General features: G+C 43.5%; 1 protein-coding gene across 5 annotated transcripts in view; it reads left to right on the forward strand.

The window, feature by feature from the left end:
- The first annotated feature begins 6,344 nt into the window (after nucleotides 1-6,344).
- The window catches only part of TEX10 (testis expressed 10), a 39,539-nt gene continuing 27,015 nt past the window's right edge, over nucleotides 6,345-18,868 (forward strand). The window contains exons 1-8 of one of the 5 annotated variants that reach the window (XM_081836258.1): nucleotides 6,421-6,438; nucleotides 8,654-8,725; nucleotides 8,967-9,156; nucleotides 10,915-11,627; nucleotides 12,224-12,470; nucleotides 12,656-12,768; nucleotides 13,496-13,755; nucleotides 16,446-16,581. In XM_081836258.1, the coding sequence (XP_081692384.1) occupies nucleotides 8,977-9,156; nucleotides 10,915-11,627; nucleotides 12,224-12,470; nucleotides 12,656-12,768; nucleotides 13,496-13,755; nucleotides 16,446-16,581 (1,649 nt within the window). In that variant the 5' untranslated portion in view covers nucleotides 6,421-6,438; nucleotides 8,654-8,725; nucleotides 8,967-8,976. Of the gene's footprint in view, nucleotides 6,439-8,580; nucleotides 8,726-8,966; nucleotides 9,157-10,914; nucleotides 11,628-12,223; nucleotides 12,471-12,655; nucleotides 12,769-13,495; nucleotides 13,756-16,445; nucleotides 16,582-18,868 lie in introns of those variants that run through there. The other 4 variants (XM_081836259.1, XM_081836256.1, XM_081836260.1 and 1 more) reach the window with 4 other exon arrangements.

An 18,868-nucleotide genomic window follows, 5' to 3' on the forward strand; every position in this document is an offset into this window, starting at 1 on the left:
AATTTTACAATATTTCTGTAAGTAGTCTTTAAATTTCTTCCAATCTTCTTCCACCGACTCTTCTCCCTGGTCACGGATTCTGCCAATAGATATGTCTCTCCGGAGGGCCATGGGATCCCCCAACCCTGATTTCTGCTCCATGTCCTGTTTCCTACAGTTGCTGGCTTCTGCAGAGTATTTTGCTTCCTTGCTTAATTTTTTACTTATTCTTTTTTTGCAATTGCTCTTGATGTAATGCACCCTTTCCCCACAGTGAGCTCAAGATGTCTGTCTTCCCTTCTCATGCGATCCTCACAACAAGAGAGAGTTTGGATTTGATATCCCGCTTTATCACTACCCGAAGGAGTCTCAAAGCAGCTAACATTCTCCTTTCACTTCCTCCCCCACATCAAACACTCTGTGAGGTGAGTGGGGCTGAGAGATGTAACAGAAGTGTGACTGGCCCAAGGGCACCCAGCAGCTGCAGGTGGAGGAGCGGAGACGCGAACGCAGTTCACCAGATTACAAGTCCACTGCTCTTAACCACTACACCACACTGGCTCTTCTCATGCGATCCTCACAACAACCCTGTGAAGGTTGGTCAGGTTGAGAGTTGGTGTCCAGCACAAGGCTGCCCAATAATAATAATTTATTTATAATAAGAATAATAAGAATAATTTATTATTTATACCCCGCCCATCTGGCTGGGCCTCCCCAGCCACTCTGGGCGGCTTCCACTGAAACAAAAAATACAGTAAAATATCACAGATTAAAAACTTCCCTGAACAGGGCTGCCTTAAGATGTCTTCTGAATGTCAGGTAGTTGTTTATTGCTTTGACATCTGCTGGAAGGGCGTTCCACAGGGCGGGTGCCACTACCGAGAAGGCCCTCTGCCTGGTTCCCTGTAGCTTTGCTTCTCGCAATGAGGGAACCGCCAGAAGGCCCAAGTGGGACTTTGTCTTAACGTCCTATTCAGACACTCTCAAGCCAGACTTCACCAACCTGGTGCCCTCCAGATGTTTTGGACTACAGTTCCCATCAGCCTCAGCTGCTACCAGCAACTGGCTAGAACTTGTTTTTACTTATTTACTGCACTTCTATACTCCCTTTCCTCCAAGGAGCTCAAGGTGGTCACATAGTTCTTCTCCTGCCCCCTTTTATCCTCACAACAACCTTGTGAGGTAGGTTAGGCTGAGAGTGTGTGACTGGCCCAAGGTCACCCAGTGAGATTCATTATTGAATATCAATCAATCAATCAATCAATCAATCTTTATTACAGTCCAGAGATCCAACAAATCGTTACGAAGCAATGCACAATTCAGACAGCCTACCTCCAGGTTAAACCAACATTTTGTGCAGACTTAAAGATAGGGATCATTGGATCTGGCAACCACCGATAAAAACTTCGCCACTGCTAATGTTCTTGTGTTTGTCCGGTCTTCCAATAGGAACCTGACATAGTGAGCCTCTGGTTTTCCCGGGAAAGGTACCAGCAAGGGTAATATCAGTTCAGCCCTGGATTGCTTGTATTTCACACAGTGCAGCAAAATACGTTTTATAGAATCTATGTCTTGGGCACATGAGCAAAGTCTGTCCTGGTAGGGGACTCCTCTACACCTCCCATCCAACACCGCAGAAGGAAAGACATTTAGTCTGGCTTTGGTGAATAACCTTCGATAATTTGGTACTGTCAGGTTTTTAATGTAAGGTGTTAACTTAAAGACATGCCCATATTGTACTCCTACTGCCAGCGGACTACAGACTGCGTGTGATCGAGATCTCAAGTCACTGTGTGCATTCTTCCATAATTTTTGCTTTAACGTCTTTAGGGCGCCTTCATCACCCAGGTAATAAAGTGGGGGGGGGGTGACAGACCAATAGAGGTGGCTTTTCTAGCCATGGTTTTCTGCCATTTGCTGACAAACTCCTCATTGGTCAGGTGTTGATACAAACCCTCATGGCTGAATAAGCATTAGAACCCTGGTCTCCCATGTCACAGTCTGACAGTCTAACCCAGGGGTAGTCAACCTTTTTATACCTACCACCCACTAATGCATCTTTCTTGATGGTAAAATTTCCTTACCACCCACCAGTACTTGATGGAAGAAGGATTCAGCTTGTGCTGTAGAACCCCCTACTGCCCACCTAGAATCCTGAAACGCCCGCTAGTGGGCAGTAGGGACCAGGCTGACAACCCCTGCTCTAACCACTACACCACACTGGCTCTCAGAACTGGCTCTCGCTGGAGGGCATCAGGTTGGCCAAGGCTGCTTTAGCCCCATGCCCTGCTCTAACCATTAGTCTCCCGTTTTCACTGTTGTTTATCTCCAGTATCTGGTATTCAGAGGAATATCGAACAGGAGGCTCCAACATAGAGGCTTATAACTGTTTATTGTTCTGTCTGTCTTCGGTATAAAGATGCACAAAAATATGGCTAATAAATATAATATTAGTAATAGTGGTAGTAATAATAATAATAATAACAATAATGTATTGCTTATGGGTGATGAGGTGAAGAGGCCCACATAATTTTTCACTTTCAGCCCCCAGACCTCAGCAAAAATAAACATTTCTGGGGCCATGGACACACTTGGAAATTTGAGAAAATATCCTAGCTAGCAAAAAATTACTGCCATGTTGGGACCACCATCCAGCTCCCCCAAAGCAATTCCTGTTGGTTTAGCTCCCAGGCTAACCACTAGACCGCACTGTCTCTCCACTTGGACTGGAGCATTCTGGTGCTGTGTTGCTAAACTTGGCAGACAATGTGGTCTAGTGATTTGATCCTTGGGCTGCTTAAGCACATCACTTGCATCTTGGAGGGAGCTGAGGTAAATCATGGTCCCAACAGCAGTTTTCTACTCAGGTTAACTTGGCTATAATGCCAGAAGGGTATTATAAGGAAGCCCTGTAGAGGGGAGTTTTTAATGTTTGATGTTTTCATTTGCTGGAAGCCGCTCAGATGATGGATATTATTACTATTATTACTGCCATAATTTGAACATATTTTGTCAAAATAAAGACTTTTTTTTCATATATTCTTTAGTTGTCATGTGTGGATTTCTTAACTCTTGATTCCTTCACTATGGAAAATGAAAATCAAGATACCTCAACTTACATGCTGTTCAATGTCACTCCTTACTACTGTAATGTAAGTACAGTGGTACCTTGGGTTACATATGCATCAGGTTACCTACACTTCAGGTTACAGACTCCGCTAACCCAGAAATAGTACCTCGGGTTAAGAACTTTGCTTCAGGATGAGAACAGAAATCGTGCAGTGGCGGCGCGGCAGCAGCGGGAGGCCCCATTAGCTAAAGTGGTTCTTCAGGTTAAGAACAGCTTCAGGTTAAGAACAGACCTCCAGAACAAATTAAGTTCTTAACCCAAGGTACCACTGTGTTGTGTCTCATGCTATAGAAAGATCTATGAATGATTTTTAGGTATACCTACACTATGGTATACCTGAAAGGATGCTGGAGGATGATCTCCATCAGATAATGCTGTCTCTTGATGACAGTACACTGAATTTCCTGGATAGAGGGATTGACTCTTAAAGTCTGTAATGTAGATGTGCACTGGTAGTGTCTTCATTGAAAGTTGGCATCCTCTTATAAAACAGTCCAGTTATAATCCTGAAGAATGGCATCCACCAGAATCACAAACTGGACTGATCCGTTCCGGGGGAGGGAGGGGGGCAAGCTGGAATGTAGAGGAACTCTTTGTAATTGTGTTTATACACTGAAAATCAATAAAACTCCATATTAAAAAAATAAAAGAACATGTGAAGAGTCATCGGCCCATCTTGTCCAGCATTCTATTCTTACAATGGCCAAACAGATGACTGTGGGAAAGATGAAAGCAGCACAAAGCATTCTCTTTTGCACTTTCCAGCAACTGGTATTCAGAAACCTACTGCCTCTATCTGTGGAAGCAAGCTAGTAGCCATGAATTTGTCTAATCATAAACCATTCCTTTCTTGAACAGAACAAAGTTGAGATGGTGCAAATCCACACTGGAGCAATTTTATATGACTTTCTAATGTTTTCCCAGTGAGCCACGTGCATAGATACATTTATCAGTGAATTGTTACATTTGGTAATGTGCAGCAGAGGCTCTTTGAATAGAGAGAGGAAAAACTGTGATGACGTGTTTTGTGGGGACATTTGCCGAAGTGATTGTGTTGATTTTGGTAGTCGGTGTGTGTGTGTGTGCATGTGCGTGTATGATATCTGCTGGAGGGGCAACCTCCCCAACCTTTACATAAATTCCCACAACACAGCTTAAGAGTAAACGGACTTAGGTCCAAGCTGTTCCCTCATACCTACCTACCCGGGTGCAGAGATATTGGCGGAGGCTCTCCTCTCAGTCCCTCCACCCTCACAGGCACACTTGATGGGGTTGTGGGAAAATCTTGGTGGCTGCTTCCAGACAACATTGGAACTCCCTGGAGAAGCTAAGCTGGCTGCCCCCTTGACTTTCCGCCAGCAGCTGAAGCCTGTCCTGTTCCAACAGGCTTTGGGGAACTGGCTGCTTTTAAGGAAAGGGCTGGGGCCATGCTGTTTCATTGCAATTGGGAAAGGAGTACTACAAGGCTGTATATTGTCTCCCTGCTTATTTAATATATATGCAGAATTCATCATGCAAAAGGCTGGACTGGATGAATCCCAAACCGGAATAAAGATTGCTGGAAGAAATATCAACAACCTCAGATATGCAGATGACACAACCTTGATGGCAGAAAGTGAGGAGGAATTAAACAACCTTTTTAATGAAGGTGAAAGAGGAGAGTGCAAAATATGGTCTGAAGCTCAACATCAAAAAAACTAAGATCATGGCCACTGGTCCCCATCACCTCCTGGCAAATAGAAGGGGAAGAAATGGAGGCAGTGAGAGATTTTACTTTCTTGGGTTCCATGATCACTGCAGATGGTGACAGCAGTCACAAAATTAAGACACCTGCTTCTTGGGAGAAAAGCAATGACAAACCTAGACAGCATCCTAAAAAGCAGAGACATTACCTTGCCAACAAAGGTCCGTATAGTTAAAGCTATGGTTTTCCCAGTAGTGATGTATGGAAGTGAGAGCTGGACCATCAAGAAGGCTGATCGCCGAAGAATTGATGCTTTTGAATTATGGTGCTGGAGGAGACTCTTGAGAGTCCCATGGACTGCAAGAAGATCAAACTTATCTATTCTTAAGGAAATCAGCCCTGAGTGCTCACTGGAAGGACAGATCGTGAAGCTGAGGCTCCAATACTTTGGCCACCTCATGAGAAGAGAAGACTCCCTGGAAAAGACCCTGATGTTGGGAAAGATGGAGGGCACAAGGAGAAGGGGACAACAGAGGACGAGATGGTTGGATAGTGTTCTCGAAGCTACCAGCATGAGTTTGCCCAAACTGCAGGAGGCAGTGGAAGACAGGAGTGCCTGGCGTGCTCTGGTCCAGGGGGTCATGAAGAGTCGGACACGACTAAATGAATAAACAACAACAACCAGGGGTAGGCAACCTAAGGCCCATGGGCTGGAAGCGGCCTGTGGAGGTTGTTTGACCGGCCCATGAGCCACCCCCAAACTGAGCTGCCTGCTCTCACACTGTGCTAAACCGGTGCAGTGTGGGGACTCAATTCCATGGTGCAAGAAATCACGTCTGTGCATGCGCATACACTGAAAATTGTGTCTGCGCGGACGCAGACGCCGAAAATCGTCGGCGCGTTCACGTTCATGCGCAATCTGGCCCACAGTGGGATCGGTGCAGGACCGATCTGGCCCAGGCAAGATAAACCTTGCTGACCCCTGGTTTTGATGATACTCCCTGTGTGCGCGCACAATGTTTTATTTTTATCTATCTATGTTTTATTTTTTCTTAAAATATATATGTACAGTGCAGGTACAGTGGTACCTCAGGTTAAGTACTTAATTCGTTCCAGAGGTCCATTCTTAACCTGAAACTGTTCTTAACCTGAAGCACCACTTTAGCTAATGGGGCCTCCTGCTGCCGCCGCGCCACCGGAGCACGATTTCTGTTCTCATCCTGAAGCAAAGTTCTTAACCTGAAGCACTATTTCTGGGTTAGCGGAGTCTGTAACCTGAAGCGTCTGTAACCTGAAGCGTCTGTAACCTGAGGTACCACTGTATACATATTTGCTTTTAGCTGCTCTCATGTTTATCTGCAAGATGCCTCGAGTCCCTGCCAGGCTGCTGTTCCACCTCCGCTCCTCAAGGCGGCGCCAGGCGCGAATCCTCCCTTCCCCTCACGCGCTTTCCCCAGCCAGCGCTCCGCCTCCCTCTCCGGAGGAGGATTCCAGGTGGACTACCCAGCTGCTGGGGTCACGTGCTCCCCTCAGCCGCCCTGCTGATTGGGCGGGCGGGCGGCTTCTGGGAACCGTGGCTCCTCGTGACCCGGAAGGACTCCCCGAGCGCGTTTCCGTCGCTGCCGGCCGCGCGTGCAGGAGGTTGGTAAGTGGGGCGGGCGGAGAAGCGGGCTTGATTTCTTTCACTGCGCCGGCGCCGCCCCCCCCCCCGCTTCTTGCTTTTCCGTTGGTCACTCCGGTCCGTGACAGCCCCTCCCCCCCCCGAGAGGCCCGCCAGGGACGCGAGGAAGCCGCCTCACGCCGCGTCGGGACAATGGTTCCCTCCGGCTCAGTGCTGTCTGCACTGGCTGGCAGCGGCGGCGGCGGCGGCTCTCCGGGTTTTAGGCGGGAGTCCCTTCTCCAGCCACTACCTGGGACGCTGCCCGCCGGGCTGTGGCTCTTCGCCCTTAACGACAATAGTGGTCGTTCCGAAAGCGAAGTCACTTTTGGCTAATTAAACCATCTATGGCCTCCTAAACCGGCGCGCGGAGGGGGGGGGTGTTTTGTTTGTTTGATACTATACTTTTGTGTTTTTATATTGCAAATCTGTGTCCTGAGATCCTTAGATGGAAGGACGGTATGGAAGTAGTAGTAGTAGTAGTAATAATAATAATAATAATAATAATAATTACCCTGATGATAATCATGCTTAGGCTTAACCTCAGATAGCATGCTAACTAACATCAGTCCTATAAACCAGGGAACTACCTTTCTGTGCTCTCTGCTCAAAAACATTGCTAAGCCTTTACATTTGAATGTTCTTCCATCAGCAGTTCTGCAGGGGAGGTTCCAAAAAATCCCCCATCAACATAAATACTCATTTTAATCGGGAGGGATGGAATCAATAACTCATGTTCCTATGCATCGCTCTTTCTATTGCATCTTTTTTACACAATTCCTCTTTTAAGAGGTTCCCAACCCCTGGAATTCTCCCTCCCCCCCTCCCCGGTTTCAAATCATTATCTCTTTTCTTTTCTGCCTCTTTGTACCTTTATCTGATTTATTCACCTCCCTTAATAAGGGACAGGCCCTGTGCTCAGGCTTGCAAGCTTGAGACACACACACACACACACACACACACGCACACGGAAGTGAGGGCAAAAATGGTAAAAAAGCAGTTTTTGCAATGCCCAGAACAAAGTGATGAGTTCTAAATAAGCCTTTATATGACAGTTCCTGCCAGGCAGGTCTTTCCTTGCTGGTGGTTTTTGCATGCACAGAAGTGATGTTTTTGGCCCATCTGTCCTTGTTCCTCTGGGCCAGTGGCAATGTGTGGCATTCCCCTTCTGCTTCCCAGTCCCAGGCCAACTGGCCATTGGGGCCCAATGTTCTGGCAGGGAGGTGGGAAGGCAAGCTTCCTGCAGCAGTTGCTTCACTGGTTGATATGGTAGGGTTAGGTTGATTATGGTGGAGTTGTTCCTGAGATGCAGGGGTGTAACTTCCCAATGGCTCTTAAGAAATATGGCTGATAGTTGGGGCTAGAATATACCTCCCTATTTTATCTTTGAAACAGCCATGCACTCTAGTTATCCAAAAAGGTTTCCTTTATATGGAAAACCGGTGTGTCAGGTCTAAAACCCTTCCTCCAGGCACCTTAACTTCCTGAATGCTGATAAATTCTGTTTTTATCTGGTTGTGTTTTTGGTTATGTGACCTTCCTCCTGTGGTCTGAAGCAAGCCGCCTAATTACAGATTTGCAGCTTAACTCTTAGAGGGAGTGATTTTGGCTCTGGGGTTTTGAACCAAAAAATTTCCCAGTTTGCATTCAATGCTGTTCACTAATACAGGCATCGCCACACTTACGGGCACTCGTTGGGAAATAATAAAATTCAGTTCAAATCCAGAAATGGCAAGAGAGAGCTGGAAAGTCCCTGTGGCTTGCAGGGAGACCTTCCCCAGATCCCAAAGAGGGCGTCAGTAAGGGCAGAGGAAGCCCCGAAGAGACTAGCTGCTCAGCCTCTCCGTCTTAACAGCTGATATGCAGGGTAGCCCACTTTTCCACATGTCCTCCAGCCTCCTGCTGGAGGTTCAATTCTAGTCGTGGATATTTTTGAATGCAGTCTTTTTTTGTATGGATTGCAGAGAGAGAGCATTTAAAGGGTGCTCCACACTTTATGCAATTCAGTTATGCACGCAGGGGCCTGGAACATAACCCTCGCTTCAGTGGGGCCATGAATGTAAAAGCCTTCAACTGCTAATACCTCTTTTTTAAAAATGTGAGGGTGCTAGGCTGGGCTATGTTGGTATTGATGATAAATGTTCTCTGTTGTGAACCCTTTGTATGTGGAGATGCTCAGATTTTTTTTTGCCATCCATCACAGTACCTTACACTCTGAATTTTCAGAGTTGGATCTATTGTAACTTCATCTTGAACCCAAGAGAAACTTCATCAGGTAAGCTGCAGTGCCATGAAGAAGGCAGCCATTTCTAGATTTTCAGATGACTAGCATTAGGGAGTAGAGCATAAGGGTGTACATTTTGCAATTTCTTTTTAGATTATGTTGCGGACCCTGAAGAAAACCAGAAATTGACTTTGGTTTCAAAAATTGGGTCTGAGTAATTGTTTGCTCAGTTTAGTTGCAGGAATTTCCCCCCCTTAAACATACTTGTTCAGCTATCTATATTTTTCTACAGTGGCTTCAAAATGACAAAGAAAAGGAAACATCAAGAAGATTTTCATAAGGTGAAGCTAAAAGTTGGAAAAAAGAAGCCTAGACTAGAAAATGCAACAGATACAAACTTCAAAACAAGAGCCATACATCTATCCGAGCAGCTTAGAGAGGATGGAGTGCTTCCAACAAATAATAGAAAGCTTAACATAAAGGTACAGTGAAATGCAAATTTATATGCCAGCAATTATTGTTGCACTTTTGAGTTCATTAGCATCTGTGAGACTAATTTTGATATAGTGTGAGCTTTTGTCAAGGGTTAACATACTACTGGAGATGCCAAAACATCATATCTAGGAATCTGGACAGCTACATAGATAAGTTGGAGAAGACAATAAATTTCAAAATACCTAATCTTTTTAATTTTATCATTATTGTTAAGCTGAAATCAGAGTTACAAGGATCCTTGCTGAATACAGTGGTACCTTTGGATATGAACGGGAATCCGTTCGCATCCTGAAGCAAATGCAGTCCACGTCTGCAGGTCTGCACGTGCACGGGTCACGACTTGCCGCTTCCGCGCATGCGTTTGCCATCTTTTTGACCGCATGTGCGAGTGGCGAAACCCAGAAGTAGCGTGTTCTGTTACTTCCGGGTCGCCGTGAAATGCAACCCGAAAGCTCTTGACCTGAAGCATATTTAACCCGAGGTATGACTGTACCTTACAACCTCAGCTAATACTCTCTTACTGTGTCTTTGTTGTCATGAGGTGAGCTTCCTTAACCCAAAGCTATATCAGTGGTGTTCAACATCTCCATCTCATGAGTTGTATTGTTACAAGATAGATGCTTTTAAATACTGCCTTCTGTCACGAAGTGTCTTCACCATGTGGCAAAATTCCAACAGTGGTGAAGCCATCAGTGCCTTTAGAACAGGGGAGTTCCATAAGAGTTGATTTGCCCAAGGTAGCACCATGAGTATGCTCTCCCCTGAAATTCATTGCGATTCTCAGGTACTTTGTATTATGTCCATCTTCCAGGTCTAGTCTATCAAGACTCCTGGTTATTTGAATGACCCTTGCGACCATTGTTGATAATCAGCTGATTATCAGTGGTTGCAGAGCGCTGGGCACAGGGCTTCATAAGTGATGATGATCAGCTGATTGTCAGGATTTTCAAAGTCCAGGGCATGGTGCTTTGCACAGGACTTTGCAGGTGTTGCCAATCAACTAATAGGTGGTGCCTATTTGGTGTACAGCGCAGGGCAAGTGGGCATGGCTTGGCCAACATGGGCTTGCAGACCAAATGGCAAGGCCTAGTAGGTCTGATTAGGACCACAAGTCAGAGGTCCCCGCTACTGAACAAAGTCCTACTCCAAATTGACCCACTGAAACCCATGAACTTAACGGTACTTGTGTCCATAGATTTCAGTGGGTCTTTGTGTTTGACTAATGTTCATTAGCTTTATTTTTAATTGTTCTACTATGATAAGATTTCTAAGCAACTGGGCTGGATTTTATTTATATTCTGATTGTGTACTGAAGACCTATAAAGTTACATTCAAACCTAGCATTGATTGCCTTGGATTTTCATTGACTGCTTTGCATTTTAAAGCATAAACACACTGTCATTTACGTAAATGCAGATTTATGTCTCCTGCTTGAATTCCAGTAATTTCTAAACATCGATTAAACAGCCTCTGAGAAATGTTTGTTTTGATGTATGCAGCCTAAGTCTGTGCAGAAATAGGTACACTTTACTGAAATAAGTGAGCTTATTTCTCCCAGTTGTGCAAAGGAAGGGGCTGATGGTTTCTTAGTGTTGTAATGCTTTGGTTTTTGCTGTGCTAGTGTGAAGTTTGCTTTTATTTCTTGCTTTGGAAGTGTATAAAACCTTTCAGCCACAAATGTAATAATTATAAGTTTGTGATGTAAATAGTTTTTCAAGCAATTACCAACTCTGTATTTTTTCTAGGATCTGCTTTCACAAATGAACCACTATAGTGCAGGAATTAAACAAAGTGCCCTTTTTGGACTCAAAGATCTGCTGTCCCAGTATCCATTCATCATTGATGCACACCTTTCGAATATACTGAGTGAGCTGGCAGCTGTGTTTACAGACAAAGATTCTGCTGTACGAGCAGCAGCAATCTGCCTCCTTAAGTTCTTGGCTCCAAAAATACGAGCTGAACACATCTCTCCATTTTTCCCATTACTTAGTGCACATCTTTCTAGTGCCATGACTCATATCAGTGAAGGAATTCAGGAGGATTCTTTGAAGGTATTGGACATTCTGTTGGAGGAATACCCTACTCTCCTGACAGATCGCAGTAGTGTGTTGCTGAATAACTTTGTAGAACTGATTTCTCATCAACAACTATCAAAACAACTGAAAAATAAGGAGAAAATATGCTGGATGCTGTCTGTTAATCCTAATCGTAGGGTAACTTCGCAGCAATGGAGGCTTAATGTGTTGGTCAGGCTCCGAAAGTTCCTTCAGGTGCTGGTGGAAGGATCCAGTGAATTAGAAACCGACAGTGAAGGGCTACAAGAGCCAAATGACAACCCACAAGTACCAAGAAACTCCTTGCATGTTAATTGGCAGGAATATGCGAGTGGCCAGCAGCATATCCAGTTGTATGAAAATGGTGGCCCACAAATCAGAATGCATTCATCCTTCAGGCTAAGGTAAGAAATAGCGTGCTTACAACATGTTTGAAGGTTCATGCTTTGTCACTGATGTGAAACGTAGTGAGCAGGCTGCTGCTGACCATGGCAATATAGTGAGGCTTATTGCAGTAACGCTGTGCAGTCACACAAGTGGGTTTTGTGCAGAGCCTCTTTTGAGAAGACTGCAGACTTGGGCTGCCATTCATATGGGTGCCCCATGAGTTATGCCTATGCATCAAGGGGTGTGGCTCCCCCCTTTCTGCACCCAAATGAGTGTAACTGAGGAGGCTGGGTTTTCATTAGCTACTGCCTATACATGTTTCTCATGAATCACTCACTTTCATGGAGCAATGTAAGAATAATAGCACAATTATAACTGTAAATAACCTGTACATGGTCTCCTCCAAATTGACATCATTTTGTATAAATGAGTAAGGCTGTTCTCCTGACCAGCTTTCATAACATGCTCATACAGCCGGGTGTATACTACTTCGAAATAAGTCTTACTGTGTCAAACAGGGCTTATTCTGGGTCTGTGTGTGTAGAATTATAACTGTAAATACATTTCTTTCTGTGCAGTGGTTTTGTAAAGAATGTTTTGGCCTTTGTTCTAGGTCCTTGGTAAGTATGACAGGCAGTGTTGAAAATGGCCTGTCATCTCCTGAAAATTTAAAACGATTTATTCAAATTATAATTCCATTGCTGCTTAATTGTTGGATTGAAGCATCGCCTGCACAACTTGCGACTCCCATTCTTGGAAATCTTCTGGAACCTGGATCTCAGCAGCTAATGGAACAAGTACTTGGTATCATATACCTGCTGTGGAAGCTTGTAAAGCAAAATGAAGATCTGGATGAAATGGTAAGAAACAGAAGTTGCTGAGCTGATATGTCACAGGAAATTATTTGCATGCTTGTCCTCTAACCTAATCAAGTTTGGAAAAAAAATCCATAAATTAGCCCCTTATGATCTTTCTGTTTGTATACCTTTCCTTAAAACTCTTAGCACTTGGAGAAAATTATTAATGTTTGGTGCCTTTCTTACAGGAAGTGTGGCTTCGAGCAAATTACCTGAATGATTTCAAGCACCATTTCATGTCTCATTTTCCTTACTCTTTCCAAGAAACAAGCAAGCACCGAAAGAAAGAGCCCTTGAAAAGGTATTGCTTATAAGACCAGGAGAGCCAGAGTTGAGTGGTTCCCTTTTCAGATAATCAGTGGGTTGTGATTCGAGTTCTTAAATTTTCACAACCATAGGAAAATCCTGGAGTAGCAATGGAGAAAGCTCAGCCATTGGTTGATCGACAGGCATTTCTCTCTTTCCCCCCATAATCCTCACTGTAAGGAATTTTTGTTGTTTTTAACTCAGAGTAACAGTAATTCCTTCATAAGTAATGCATAATGCAGTTTTGTTCATAAGAGAATATTTTCAGACAATAAATTTGATTGAGTTCTGTTTTTTTGTGTGTGTGTGTTTTGATGTAGGGTATTGCATAAGCCAACTAACTGGAGAGAGATACCTGTGTGCTCCATAGTAATTTGTGCTTGTCCTATGTGGATAAAAGACTGATATATGCAACCAGCACTTTTCTCTTCTACCGGCGTTTGTTCAAATATGTGCTAAATTATAGTTTTCCAGGAATAGTCCCCAGTGAACCTTGGGTTTGCAAGGTTGCCTCCTGCTTTTTGGCATTGCCACCAGGAGAAATTCAGAAACTTACTCTTCTGTGTTCATGTTGCAGTGGAACCTGTTGAAACTTTTAACGCTTTGGAGTATATGCCTTCTTATTTGAAATATCTATAGAGTTATGGGCCCCAGTAGAATTCTTCACTGTTGAATAATGCTTTGTGCCAGTTTTCATAAACACTTCTCTGTCTTTCATTTAGCAACAAGTATTGTATGACGTCGTCAAACATTGATCATCTCATGTTGAATTTAACCTTATGCGAAATCATGGTCTCATTGGCGAGTGCTTCAACACTGCAAATGGATTCTCATTGGCTAGATATGATTAGAAAGTTTGTGATAGAGACCCTCCACGATGGTTGTAAGCTCCCCCTTCACAATGGCTGTAAGTTAAACAGTAAGCAATTGAATAAATTGCTCAAAGTGACTTGGAGACTTCTACAGATACAAATCAACAAAGGTAAGACCCACTGAGTGTACAGTCTTTGTCTATGCATTTACCAATATGTGGCATTTTTCTAGGCTATTTGCATTAATTCCCTTTAGTGAGACAATCCAAAAGTGATTTAGAGCAGTTTTGTGCCTTAGATTAATACAGTTTACCTCTTCTCCTGACTGTAAAAGATATGATCAGGAGACGCATCCTTTTTATATTTCAGAACTCACTGTGGTGCCAAACCACTGTTTGTAGCAAGAGTTAGCAGGAAAAAATGGCTGCATGCCTCATTTTACAGTGATAGATTCTCCATTTGAATATGCTTATAGGTACCAGATTTTAGAAATGTTTAGATTCCCCCCCCCCCATGATGTTCAATAAGGAAGTTACCAGCAGTGGATTTTATTGTAAGCTTAGAATTAGAAGACAAGGTAAATTTTGTTTGAGATATGCAAGACTGACACAGCTATGACATTCTTATAATGAAATTAGGCCTGGGTGATGTATCAAATACATCACCCAGGACTTGTTTGAGGGCCAGAGCACGATGGCACCTTCACCTGGTGGTATGTCACAAGTGAAACAACAACCGCTCCTGAGTCCCTCCACCGCCGGCACATGGAGGGAGGAATGAGCTATGTCGGCCCCGGCCCTATGCTGAAACTGCCGCTGAGGAAGCTGAGGTGGTTTCACCCAGTGCCTTGTAGAACCAGGGCAAATGCAACTGCCCCCCCCCCCAATTTTTCAACATGTGTTTTGTTTGCTATTTTGCCCTACTAAAACGCATGCATGAAAAAGCAATACAGTGGTACCTCGCGCTACATACGCTTCAGGTTACATACGCTTCAGGTTACAGACTCCACTAACCCAGAAATAGTGCTTCAGGTTAAGAACAGAAATTGTGCTCTGGCGGTGCGGCAGCAGCAGGAGGCCCCATTAGCTAAAGTGGTTCAGGTTAAGAACAGTTTCAGGTTAAGAACGGACCTCCGGAATGAATTAAATACTTAATGCGAGGTACCACTGTATAGAGAAATTGAGATTTTATTTCATGGTTCGCATACTTAAGCATTTATTGAAATAAGATTCCCCACCCACCCCCGTGTGTAAATTCAGGGCATCAGGCTGAAATATGATACTTTGCCTAGGAAAGGTGGGATAAAAAGGCAATAAATAAAATCATAATGTATAATCTGGGGCTGTTAAAAGCCCAGATCTGTTATTTGATGTCCTGACAGCTTCCATTCCATATTCCACAGAAATTACTGAACCATATTGAACTCTAGGGGGCAAAGGATATGAACCATATTGAACTCTAGGGGGCAAAGGAGCACCATCTTCTTCCCTCCCGCTCCCTAGCTAGAAACTCAGCTGCTTAGAGTAGCACACTGTATTCAGGAAGGTGAACTGCAAATGATCAAATTTTCAGTTTGCCAACATTTGCAGGCAAGAAGTGGAAGACTATACACTTTTATGCCAACAGGCCTTTTCGGCAGCTGCTTGAAGCCTTTTCACTAGCCAGTCAGTGTAATTCTGTTTTCAAAGGTTTTTATATGTTTTTGTACACATATTGCGGTACAGGAATACTTGTATACTGTAGATACGTAAATGTGTTGTGGCAGACGAGGGAACTTGGCCGTAAGATATGATGGATAAGGCGTGCTTTCTTTTTGCATGTAAGGAGGGTTTTAGAGGGCAAACTGGCATGGAAGGATTGTGGGCGTTTGTGATGCTTGCTGTGGGGAAGAGGTTTCTCAGACCTGGAGTGGGAGCTGGCAGACGAGGTAGGGGTGATACTGATTAAAGGCTTTTATGTAGAAGCGGTGGAAGGCTAGCACGTTTGAGATTGAATGCGAATGGGTATTTTCCCAGACACACACACACACAGATGGAGATGTTAAAAACAGTACATTTTCATAGTGAAAGCTTATGATGGGGAGACCTGCATGTGTGCCAGGAGATGAGTCCTTGATGTAAGGGCTCTGGTGAACTCATTCTCTCTCCCTTTCCTCACATACCCCAAGTTGGGGAGACAGCAATGGCACTCTTTCTTTATCTTCAAGACAAGAGAATTTAATGTGTGCCATTCAGTAGTAGTCCCATTTTCATGATTAATTTCTTTTAGAAGCACTCTAGGTTTTCACATAGAAAAATGTGGTGTGTAAGAGTGGGAATCTCTTTGAGTTGCCATGGCAAAAAGAAAACGACTAATAAATTACTGTATTTTTCGCTCTATAACACGCACCCGACCATAACACGCACGTAGTTTTTAGAGGAGGAAAATCCGTAGACATGCCACCCGTAGGCATTCCCTCCATAACACGCACAGACATTTCCCCTTACTTTTTAGGAGGAAAAAAGTGAGTGTTATGGTGCAAAAAATACGGTACATATATATGTGCCGGGGCGGGGGTGTATTTGTGCATTGAGATCATAGCTGTCAACTTTTCCCTTTTCTTGCGAGGAATCCTATTCGGAACAAGGGAATTTCCCTTAAAAAAAGGGAAACATCAACAGCTATGATTGAGATGTCAAGACACTCTAGCATGAATATACAATAACATCCACACAATTGCATCTGATGCCACACTGGCCTTTGCTATAGTTTCATAGTTACCCATTTTAGATGTGTGGTTTGGTGCAAGAAATTGCTGAATACTTGTTCCAAAGAATGGAGAGGAGGTAAAACATCATTTTTCATTTGTCTTCCCTCTTAGTGGCAGCAGAGACGCTAATGAAAGCCGTGTATACTCTTTACCAGCAAAGAAACCTTTCTTTCCCTATTCGTACATTGCTTTTGAATTTTTTTAGCAGAGTTTATCAGAAGGAAGAGTTGAACCTTCATACGAACAGGTAACAATTATTATTATTTTTCATTTCAGCTTTCAGTTCAATTTCCTAAAGTATAAACTAGGCTTTATCTTGATTTTGTTTAAATAAAAAATTTGTCCATATAACCCAAATAACAAAATAGAACTTTATCAGACAAACACATAAAAACTAAACCAAACCAAGGCTGGCATGGATGTTTATATTGTAAACTGCCCCGTTTACCTTGGATGAAGGGCTTTACATAAATTTAATAAATAATAGGAAGAAGAAAATTACATTCACAAGAAAAATGATAAAGCTGGTTTCCCTCCCCTTATGGTTTTGACTTTTAAAATGAGGCTGTATTTTAAATTGCATTTTAACCTGTATTTTAATATTTTTTTCTTACTATGTTTTTACTGAAATTTTATTGGTGTTAGCCACCCTGAGCCCGGCTCTGGCCGGGGAGGGCTGGGTATAAATAAAATTTATTATTAGTATTATTAATAAGATATGAACAAGTAAGTGGAGAGTGTCCACAAGTAAGCGTGGTGCACACGACTTAAAACATCTACAGAAGTAAAAAAACCTGTATTTCTGTACATAAAGGCTCTGTATTACATCAAGAAAAAAATTCAATGATTTAGCTGTTGCTTAACCCAGATTTCATGAGAGGCTTGTGTATTGAATAAAATCCCACCAAACTGGGACAAAAGAGGTTACACTTGTTTTTCCTTTCAAAAAACATGTGTACTATGTTTATTCACTCAGGCTGGGAGAATGGAGGGGGGGGATGCAGCAGCATAGCTGGGGGGGCCCTGGAGTTTTGCTCTGTGTCCATCAGCTTGTGTGCTGGCGATGGAGACCAGTCTCTTGAAGCGTGGCCCTGTGGGGGAAGAAGGGCTTGGTATCCTCCTGGCAGACGTGGGGAATGGATGCCCAATGCCCCTGCCCTGACATTGCTCCCAAAGAAAGCTTGGCCCACCCACTTCTGGATGAGACCATCTCCTTTCTGCTCTCATGCAGGAAGGTTCTTTTCCCATTCTCTGTTGACACTCAACTTGTAGGGTGTTCTCCCAACCCCATGCAAATCTTTCCTTCCTCCTACCTGTTCTGTTTACACAGAGTGCTTCTCCAGGAGCCACATGTTCTGATGATCTTCAGAAAATTGTGTTGTTTAGAAAAAATATAAATGGCTTAAATAAAAAAACCCCTAAGGTGGCATACATAAAACAATTATCAATGATAACACAAATGAAATCAGCGGAATTTAAAAATAGGTATACAGTGGTACTTCTGGTTGCGGACGGGATCCGTTCCGATCCCGATCCGGTCAGATCCTGAGGTTTCCGCAACCTGAGGACCGCTTCTGCACATGCACGTGCGGTGAAACCCAGTGAAATACTTCCAAGTTTGCCATGCGCGCATCCCGAAGTTTACGTAACCAGAGGGTTACATAAACGGAGGTATGACTGTACATAACTAAATTATATGTCTGGATAAGCTTGCTAATTTTTAAAAATAAAAAGCAGGTGTCTGAAACAGTATAATGTGGGTGCCTGCGTAACGTTAATAAATGATTTCCGGCAGCTGACTGGGTCAAAAGTGTGGCAGTGCAGAACAGAACACTCCAGAAGTAGGGATAGGAATTGGGTGGGAATACTAAAAATAAAGGTATGCTGAAGGCTTGAATTGTAATTTTGTTTGTTTATATATTATATGATCAGCCTTGAACACTTATGGAAATGTGTAAATCATATGTACTTAATTAGAGTAAGTACTTTTTTTGAACCTTCTAGCTTGAGAGGGGATGGATGGTGGTTCTCAATGTTTCCAGATGCTTCTTACTGTTGGCAAGTGGCAGTAGACTGGCAGTGGGTTTTGCTTTTTCGTTTCCTTTATATCGTACTTGTGTTGTCTCAAGGGGGCAGGATCCCTCATGGTAGCAACTGGCCATCAGCTACTACTGCCTGCCCCCCGCCCCCAGCACCCCAAATGTCCATAAAACAAAATTGTCCTGCAATTCAGCATCATTCCAGAGACACTTGGGGGAGAAAGAGTGGGGGCTGCCATCATGCAATAAATAAATGCAATAAATCAACTTAGGCCACAGTAAAAATACATTGTACAATTAAAAACCACAGAGGGAAACTGTCAGTGAGTACCTTGAGAAACAGTTTGACACTCTCTTCCATTGAGGAAATCCCTGCCAAAATTTGCCATGTGAAAATGGGCTGATGAATTGGGGTGGAGGGGTTCCTCCTTTTCAAAACCAAGTTTCCCATTCTCTGAAACGATATTCTAACACGTATTACCTTCCCCTTGCCTT

The sequence above is a fragment of the Podarcis erhardii genome, assembly GCF_964252035.2.
Source record: "Podarcis erhardii genome assembly, chromosome: 13".
Classification (NCBI taxonomy): Eukaryota; Metazoa; Chordata; class Lepidosauria; order Squamata; family Lacertidae; genus Podarcis; species Podarcis erhardii.